Consider the following 9,448-nt stretch of genomic DNA (forward strand, 5'->3'; position numbering starts at 1 on the left):
CACCTTAATGGCTGCATTAAGGGCGCTCACCCAGCCGGAGGTCAGGGCATGCACAGTCCCACCACTGACCCGCTCACCCGAGAGAAACCACCGGTGTGGGTGGGTAAAAGGAGCCCTTCACACGCAGGGACTCCTGCCCGGGCTAAGGCCACCTCCACCAGAAACAGGCCCAGCGCTCAGGTGAAGAGAAGGTGGTGGGCACCATCTCCCATCACGGGTTGGCATCCCCTGCCTGTCACCAGGGACCACAGGCAGCGCTGGGAGACTCATCCTGCTGCTTTTCCTTTGCAAAGGAAGGAGCAAAGCAGGCAGGAGGTTCATCCGCCCCAGAAGGGCAGTCCGAGCTATGATGTTTTCTAGCCCACATGGCAAAGCCCAGGTAGTCCTACAAAGGAGACAGGCCTAGATATTCACATTGAAATGCTGGTCCAGGGAGCCCAAGGAGAGCAAGAGGGAGAGAAAGCAGACAGCCTGAGTCAGCCTGCTCCCAGAAGGCCGTGGCTTTCCATCTGTTTATGTCACATCCTATCCCAAGCGTATCCCTGACATGAAGCACTCAAGAGATAGATTTCACCCTATAAAAGTGACTTCCTCCCCACCACCGTATCCCTAAAGTCTGCCCAAACCCCTTCCTGCTATGTCTTGCAGCTAGAGATACAGTCAGTGGACTGGCATGGGGCCATGCTCAGCATTAATATCCTTTCCCCCCCTGCACACCCGGCTATTTATAGCCTAAGCCACATTGCAATCTGCCAGCTCATAAATCAGCAGCACAGACTTTCATGAAGTTTAATGTGAGCCCAGTGACCCAGCACAACAGCCACCAAAATAAACGCTGCTGGGGGGATCCTTGACATCTCTTCCCCAGCGCAGCAGGGGGACAGGTAATTCCTCTCTTATGAAAAGGTCATTACAACAACAGGGTGTTATGCATGTCAAAATGAACACCCTCACTCCTCCCATGCAACACAAGTTAACTAGGGAAGACATTCACATCATCTTCATCCCGGTGAGGGCTCAGCCTGTTCAGTATCAGCGCCGGGCAAGGGGAAGGAGTCAGCAAGCCGGCCACATCCCAGGGTACAGCTCCATTTAGAGTGGTGGCAAGTAACCGGAACACACTGGTTATTTTTCCTGCTACAGATTTGCCTTAACAGGAAGATAGTGAAGCCCAGCACGTGGTCAGGAAGTATCAGCCCACACACAGCTCTGGTAGCACTTCTCAGCCCTGATGTACAGCCCCATCTGCTTTCCTGGTCACACACAGCCTCCCAGAGCTGCTCCTGGTCCCCATCGCAGTCATCTCCACCTCCAGTTTTTAAGAAGCCCATTCTCCTTCTGAGGACCAAACAGCCAGGGAAAGCCAGGTTGGACAGGTCATTGAGCAACCTGCTCCAGTGGAAGGTGTCCCTGCCCATGGCAGGGGGTTGGAACTGGGTGAGCTTTAAGGTCCCTTCCAACCATTGTATGATTCTATGCTTAAACCTCCAACAGACCAGCCCAAAGCAGGGGACCAGCATCCTTTCTCTCAACTTACCCCCAAACCTCCCTCATTCAGTAATCCAGGCTATCAGAGCTCTCCTAACCCAGTAGATCTCAAAGCCTCACAAGACAGGAATGAGCCTTCTGAAGCCGCGCAGTCAACCCTCACACCTCATGCTCCATCTTCATGGCTCTTCCCACCTCCGCAGCCACTTCCCTGTGCTGAGCCGGGGTGCTGAGAGCTGGTAGGGAGCCACGCCAGGAACAACTTTCTCCATCGCTTTCTCCTTATCCCTTTTCGGCATCTCATGCGCTCCGATGGCTTCAGACCTACTCCTACCTCGGGCTTCATCCTATTGTTGATGGCATCACTGCAGCCACATCCCGGAGCAGCAGCATTTTAGCATCAGAAAACTGGGAAGATGAGCACAAGGGTAAGAAGCAGGGATGTGCTTCGGCAACACGCACGCCTAACCATTACCCCCCGGCCCCGAAAGGCTCCGGAAGCAGTTCGGTCGGTGCCGAGAACAGGACAGACACGGTTTGAGGGGTTCCCCGGGGGACGGGGCGGGCTGCGCGGGGCCGGGGGCGCTGTGCGGGGCCGGCGCCCAGAGCCCGGCGTCGGCCCGGAGGAGCCGGGCCCGGCCCGCCCCTTCCTCTGCGCAGCGCCGGGAGCCGGGAGCCTCCGCTGCGCTCCGCCATGCCGGTGGGTGCCGGGCCTGGGGGCGCGGGGCGGCTGAGCGCGGCCCGCTCCGCACAGCGCCTGGCGCACTGGGGCAGGCCGGGGCCGCGTAGGGCCTGTATGGGGCCGGGGGACGTGGCGGGGCCGGCCCCAGCGCCAGCGGAGCCGACGGGGCAGGGAGGGAGCTGCCGGTACCGGAAGGAGCCACCGGGCCGGGGGGGACTCTGCGCTCGGACCCTCCTGCCGCTCCGCTCCGTTCCGTTCCGTTCCCCCGTGCCCCTGAGCACGCTGGGCATTTGTAGCGTAAAAAGCAGGAAAATGCTGATTACACAGCAAAATTCCAATGGGAACCGCCATTCCCGAGCTGCTTTTCCGGGTGGATTGTGCCTTGTTTTTTAGCCTCTCGATGAGAGGGAGCAGAGGGTAGTTTGGCATAGACAGAAATATGGGTAGCAGGTAAAAATAAGAACGTACTTTACTTTTATAAGGAAAGTAAAAAGCATGTGCAAGAAAAGGGAATTGGGATCTGTCTGGTGCCAAAGGTTGAAATCAGTGGTTAGTGTTACAGGCAGGCATGTTTCTGTTGACCCAGTAGTGACCCAGTGTTGACCAGTAGTGAAGATAACACTGGGGGCCCGCTGGAGTGAAGGGGTGAAAAAACAGCACTAATGTTCCTTAAATTTCAGGTTAGTTGATATTTCTATGAGCTTATTATGTTGGGGACAGGAGGCCTTGAGGGCACAAGAAGAATAGGATAGGCAAGCACTGAAAACCTTGCAGACCAGATAGGACAGTGGGTGGCTGGAGACAGGACACTTTCTTCTCTGGAGCTTCCTAAAAAAGCTATCAGAGACCCACAGAGATGGGAACCTGCTCTGACCCTGAAGGTGGCCCTGCTCTGAGTGAGGGCCAGTCAGTCTCCAAAGGGTCCTCATAATTACGCCTTGATGAAGAGCACAAGGATTTCATAGGGAGGACTACCAAGAACTCTCGATACCCCTTAGTGGCATGTGTGGACCTTTTGGCTGGGGAGGATTTATGCCCATCTCCCCCTGGGAAAAAGGCTACTGTGGAGGAGGAGTGCTCGTGGTGTGTTGCCAGCTTCACCCTCCCTGACCTCTCGCCTGTCTCTTTTCAGAAACACGAGTTCTTTGTGGACATGACCTGTGAAGGCTGCTCCAATGCAGTCACCCGTGTCCTGCAGAAGCTGGGAGGTGAGTCCGTGCTGGGTGCGTGACAGCACCAGCTCTGGGGCAGGATGTCAGTGCCCAGGGATCCTCCATCTTGCAAGGGTAAAAAGCTGAAAGTGGCAGGTTGGAAACCTCTGCTCCCGCTCTGCTCTGAGCCTGCTGCTTAGTCACTAATGAGTCACTGATTGTTGGCAGGACTTGTGTGACCATTGGAGAACTGTCAAGGGAAGGAGAAGCTGCCATGGCTGCAGGGGGCTCTGAAGCACCAGGGCCTCATCCTGAACCCTCTGGGCATGATACTGGTAGACCCCTACTCAGGCTGTCAGAATAAAGTGACCTCCCTGGATGTCCTACCAGGTGGTGTTCCCAAGGAAGCCTGTGGTGCCTGTGGTGCTTCCCTAGATGTGTCATCAGCAGTCACAGTGAAGAGCTGCTGAGCAGAGTGTTTGGTGGTTGCCTGCATAGCCTGTTTTTAGTATAGCCTGTATCTCCTTTATGCTGACATTACCAAGAGAGAGGGATCTAGCCTGTACTCACCTGTTGCAAGGACCGGTCATCCTGCACCAACCTCCTTACTGTGTAGAAACAGCTTTCAGTCACAAGGTGAAGGCCTTGCAACTTCTTGAGATCTCGTTAGCAGGCTGTAGCGATCCCACTTCTTCTGTGTGCGGTTGCCAGAACCTCCATCACTCTTCAAACATGCTGGCCAATACCAGCCTTGTGATAGAGACTTCATGTCCTTTCACTGTGCTGAGTTGCTCACCCTTGTTAGCCACTGGGAAATCCACTTGTGAAAATGTCTTTTCCCCCCTCCTACTTACAGCTGTTAGCTGGTGCCACCACTCAGGAAACTTGTCCTGACCCTGTCCTAACCCTGCACTATTAGTTAGTGCCTATCCATGCTAAACCACAGCACAGGTTGAGCTGGTTGGAGATTATAATGGTTGGTTTAAACTCAGCTCATTCTGGTTATTGCGTGAGTGATTGTGTTGATCCAAGGTGGAGTGAGTAGATAAAAGCAATTGAGAAACTGCAGTGCCCAGTGCACATCTGCAGGAGATCTGGCTTCCTTCATACCATTGCTGGCAGGATACCAGTTTGGTTTTGCTGGCTGGTGGTGGTATCAGGGTTTGCTGGCAGGAGGCATGTGTACATTTGACTGATTGCCTTGGGAGCACAAATGTGTGAAGGTGAGTTTTCCTTGTGCTCACACCAGTTGGCTGCTTCTAGCTGTGCAGGATTGTTTTCCTTTGTTTGTAGGCGTCCAGTTTGATATTGACCTGCCCAACAAGAAGGTGTGCATCGACTCGGAGCACAACGTTGACACCCTACTGGAAACCCTAAAGAAGACTGGAAAGAACACTTCCTACATTGGGGAGAAGTCTGCGTAGTAGCCTTGCCTGGTGTGAGGAGGCTAGGTATATAGCAGGTGTACGAAATGCTGGAGAGATCTGAGTTCTTTCCAGTTCTCCCAGTAAAACAGGCTGCTTCCTGGGAAGCACAAAGTAGTAAAGCCCTGCAGGTCCAGCTTCAGCAAACCCCTCCTTATCAGAGATGCAGCTGGACCATATACAGCCAGCACCCCTTCTGTGTGGGACCACTTAGCTACTCTGCAAAGAACATGTGATCCCAACCATGGCTGTAGTGGAAAGGTATAACACAGCCTCTGTGCCATGCCCAGTTGAACCTAGAGTTTGACAGAGCATATCATGCATGAAAACAAACCCAAAGACATTCACCAGCTTACCGGAGAGAGTGGTGGCCCGCAACAATACCAGGGAGGGTGATGGGACACAAAGACCCCTGTGGGTACATGATGCAGGGGGTTGGTTGATAGCACATGGACCTCCAACATCGGATTCTGTTGATATGGCTATTAATCCTGCACTAAACTCAAGAATAAAAAAAGCAGGACACTGCTGCCCTCAGGGATGTGAAATGCTGGGTGTCAGAATAGCTCCCAGTGCACACAGCCCCTGGATACCTATCCCAAAGACAACCTGATCGTTGCAGCGTGCCCATTTTCCAGATTCTCAGCACTACCTCTGGAGAGGGACTTTTTATAAGGGCATGTAGTGACAGGACAAGGGGGAATGGCTTTAGGCTGGAAGAGATTAGTCATTAGGAAAAAATCCTTCACTATGCAGGTGGTGCATAGGGGTTGCCCAGAGAAGCTGTGGCTGCCCCATCCCTTGCAGTGTTCAAGGCCAGGCTGGACGGGGTTTGGAGCAACCTTAGTAATGGAAGACTAAACTAGGTTGCTGCCCATGGCAGGGGCTTGGAACCAGATGATCTTTAAGGTCTCTTCCAACCCAAACTGTTCTGTGATTCTGTATACAAAACTTTCATGACCATGAAAATGTTTTTGCTGACAGGGTTCAATTTCAGTGGAAAAGACTGAAGTGGGAGGAGAGGGCTGCCCACTCACTGTATGTACTGTTCTTTAATGTCCAAGGTTATTATACTGCATCTCTTAAGAGCTTGTTTCTGCCACTGGAGCTTTCTAATCCGACAACATTGTTTTAAAATAGTCTACTTTGATCATCACAAATACCCAGCATGGATGCACTGAAACCAGTTCATGCTGATTTAATTCCCAGTCAGTAAATTAAATCAGGGATTTACACCAGCAGGAATTAAACTGATACAAAAAAAGAGTTGAGCTGAGACTGATATGCGCGTGCAATAGATCTGCATTTTTTTTCATAGACTAATTTAACAGATTTAAAGTCTGTAATTTGTATCATTAGAGCAAGCTCTCAATACTTAGAAATAGTTTAAAGTCACAGCTATAAAATCAGATAACGTTGCTATTTGAAACAGAGGGAGAAGCATGCTCTAAATTGATTGGTGCCTCAAATAGTTTTCAGCTCATAGCACTGACTGCAAGAGCTGTTTTCAACTTGCAGAGACTTGTGGGCTATGTCTCAAATGGCTGCAAAAGTCAACGATTCCAGCAAAGCCAGACTCAGATCATGTGGATGTGGCCCTTTTTTTCCCCAGCCCCGTGTTCTCACCACTTTCCTTGTATTCCTTCCATCCAGGCAGCTATGGAGTCAGTTCAGCTGGTCAATCTGGCATAACGTTTCTATCAGTGCCTTTGGTTTCCAATTGGATTTTAACTGAAGCAAGTTGACTTACCCAGGGGTTGTAAGATCCAAACCAAAGTTGAGGGGTGGCTGAGCTGTCCTTGCTAGTAGTCTGCTGCCGGATCACTTCAGCTGTCATGGGGAAAAATACCAAGCTTAAGCTTTACAGCACATTTCCCTCCATAGGGAATATTTTTAGGACTTCCTCTATAAAAAGAGGGGGGGAAGTTGCAAATCATTGGCATAGAGTCCAGGGGGATGACTTTCCTTTGGCTGATGACCGGCAGAGGGCATCTTTGTATAACGTTGTCTCCTCCATGCCTTTTTATTTGTTCCATTTACTTATGTACTTAATTATCTTGCAGGAACTCAAACATGACTTCAGCAAAAAGATGGCCTAACTGTTTGCCTATCTCCCAACTTGCTCTGGTGTCTGACCTTTACTACCCTGCCAGATGTTGGAAAGCAGAGGGCTGGCAGGAGAAGACAGCTGCATCTTGGACTTTATACCTGGAGAACTCCAGGGGAGGTTATATGCTGTTTCTAGTCCTACAGTAAATTGAGGTGCTTCTTCTGTTTTTTCAGTGCATGTCTATGTGTCATGTGTGTCTTTGTACTGCTTTAAGTGGTTTTCTGTAAAAGAGATGGCTCTTAGGGATGGGAAACTACCCCTTACATGCAAGACAGGTCTTCCTGGAAACTGCATTTATTTTAGGAGTTGAATGCAACCTCTGCCTAAGGGACATGTCTCAGGAGAACTGAGATTGTCACTTAAATTCAGGGAATCTGTGTCTTGGCAGATTTCTTCCCATTACAGAACAAACTCCATTTGGGGTGCAAGTGCTGGGAAGAAGGGACTCTTGGAGCCCCTCTAAGTCAAGGATAACCAAATGTCCTTTTGAGCTAGATGGGGCCACAAGGCAGAGGTGTGCAGAAGACAATGCCTGTGCTGATGAGAAATGCAGAAGATGGAGGAAGGAGAAGGGTGTGGGAATCAATCCAAGATCTCTGATTTCTCAGCCCAGTGACCAGTGTTATGGGCTGTACTGTTGCCTTGCCCTACTTCCATCCATTTAATTCAGGTTTCAAGGCAGTGAAGCAATTGCATGTGTCTGTCCCAGTCTGCTGTCTTGTCATTTCACCTGGAGGATGTCTCCCATGCCTACATGTGACTTGTTCTACAGAAAGAAGAAACAGCTAAAATTTGAAGGAAAAGATTATGTTTAAGAGATTTTTCACACTTGTACGATGAGACTGCTTTTGACATAGGTGCAATTTATTCTTTCCTAGAGTGGTTTAGTACTTCAGAGTCCCTTACCATTACAATAATGGTATTACCATCTATAGCACATTTAATTGCTGTAGATGCACTTGCAGGGGCTGGAGACACTTCAAGGAATCTGTGGTAGACACTTTTTATTACTTCTAATTTAAGGGAAGCTAAAGGATAAACGTGTAACATCACTGCATTATTTTCTTGCATTAAAATCTCCCAGTGGCAGGAAGTTTCCTGATCCAAGGCCCAGTACCACAACCTATTTCTGCTTTGTGCCTGTGCACTCAGATGCACAACATGACACCTCCAGGGTCCCGGGTGAGTGAGTGAATCCCTTTCCCTAGCTTCCCCTTGCTGGTCTGAGCTGGTGTTTGCCAATGTTAGTTATTATTTACTGCTTTCAGCTTCCTCCCAGGCATGGCCAGTGTATCCACCAGCAGCTGGCTGCCCAGTGGCCCAGCTCTGGTGGCAGTGGACTGGGAGAGGATGTGTGCTGTCAGTTTGGCATGGAGCTGGACGGCACACAGAGGTGCGGCCGGCCTTGGAGCCAGCAGTCCTTGTGGCACTTGCAGTCTGCCAAACAGGACTGGCAGTGCTGTGCCTGTAGAGGATAGATCCCAGTCTGTTTTGCCGTAAACCAGGCTGCTCGTCCTTGATGTGTGGGCTGCAGCTTACACTATCCACACTCCTGCGGCTGCTCTGCTCCCTTCTCCCTGCTCTGCTGAACTGTTTTGGTTAAAGCCTGCTTATCTCTGAGCCAGACAAGGAAAGGTTTCTACCCACAGCCAGCCAGGAGGTTCATGCATATACCTGAAGTTTTAGCACCCATCTGCAGGGCTGCAGCTTCCTAAGCCTCGCCTCTGCCATTCATTGGTGGAGGGGATGGACACTGCTGTAAGCTCTTGTCTGCTGCAAAAATGACATTGCAGCTTTCCACAGAAATGGAAATGGGAGTGGATATTTGCTGTAGTGATGAGATGTGGTCACCCCAAGCTGGCTGCCGAGTGTGGTGGGGATGCTCACTGCCCAGAGGGGAGAGGAGCAGCCCTTCACAAAGTGTCAGGAGCTCATCTCCATCCACCGAAGCAGTGATGTCCAAACAGGGGACTCTTCTCCTCCTGGTCCCCACCGTCTGCTTTAAGAAATGCCTCTAACTGTCCCTTGCAGCAAGCAATCATTAAACTAGGCAGCTGTACTCTACCTGGCCATTAGTGTCATTTACAGTCCCTATAATTTCCCTGTGTGCACAGGGGCTGCCCACAGCCACTTCCCTGAAGTGTCCCTGCCACTTGATTTCTGATGGAGACTGTGTGTGTGCAGGGTTTGTGGGCTTTTATACCTCATGGCTCATGGCATTTGACGTCCTGCTCCTCGCTTGCTGTTCCAGAGCAGAGGGAACAGAAGGGTGACAAGTCTGCCTTGGCCACCTCTCTTTGGTGCCATACCCTGAGGATGCTGATGGGAGTGACCAGTTGGGAAAGTGCCAAAGGCTTCCGTGAGCCCTTCCTTAAGAGGCCCCAGTGCTCAGACCCTCCCATCCCATCCCTCTTCCTTTCCCCACATCCACTGGAGAAGAGATGGGAGCTGCCAAGGTTTCCTCACCAGCCAAGAGGAGGGAAGTGCTGTGATAGTTCCTAACCCCAACAGTCCAGGCACGTATAGTGAAAATACCAAAGAACCAGGACGACTCCTATTAAGGAGGGCAAGAGGATGATACCCAAGCTGCTGC

At 51.0% G+C, this 9,448-nt stretch overlaps 1 protein-coding gene and 1 long non-coding RNA gene across 3 annotated transcripts; one reads left to right on the forward strand and one right to left on the reverse strand.

Annotated features, from left to right (window-relative positions):
• Positions 1-775: 775 nt before the first annotated feature.
• LOC136019961 (uncharacterized) lies at positions 776-2,181 on the reverse strand. Its single transcript, XR_010615133.1, has 2 exons — positions 1,538-2,181; positions 776-1,338 (listed from the first exon to the last, which is right to left on the reverse strand). It is a non-coding gene; the product is annotated as an uncharacterized LOC136019961 (long non-coding RNA).
• ATOX1 (antioxidant 1 copper chaperone) lies at positions 1,367-7,032 on the forward strand. Of its 2 annotated transcripts, none has more exons than XM_065690630.1 (4): positions 1,367-1,916; positions 3,303-3,378; positions 4,615-4,772; positions 6,809-7,032. In XM_065690630.1, exons 1-3 carry the CDS (start codon positions 1,905-1,907, stop codon positions 4,743-4,745), a joined length of 219 nt encoding a protein of 72 aa, XP_065546702.1. In that variant the 5' UTR covers positions 1,367-1,904; the 3' UTR covers positions 4,746-4,772; positions 6,809-7,032. The 2 variants fall into 2 exon arrangements, with proteins under 2 accessions (XP_065546702.1, XP_065546703.1); XM_065690631.1 differs by lacking the exon at positions 1,367-1,916 and adding an exon at positions 2,027-2,188.
• Positions 7,033-9,448: the final 2,416 nt, after the last annotated feature.

The sequence above is a fragment of the Lathamus discolor genome, chromosome 10, assembly GCF_037157495.1.
Source record: "Lathamus discolor isolate bLatDis1 chromosome 10, bLatDis1.hap1, whole genome shotgun sequence".
Classification (NCBI taxonomy): Eukaryota; Metazoa; Chordata; class Aves; order Psittaciformes; family Psittacidae; genus Lathamus; species Lathamus discolor.

Excerpts from the sequence above, each read along its gene's own strand:
- ATOX1 (XM_065690630.1), top strand. Across the intron at positions 3,379-4,614 it reads TGTCCTGCAGAAGCTGGGAG|GCGTCCAGTTTGATATTGAC; the intron begins GTGAGTCCGTGC and ends CTTTGTTTGTAG.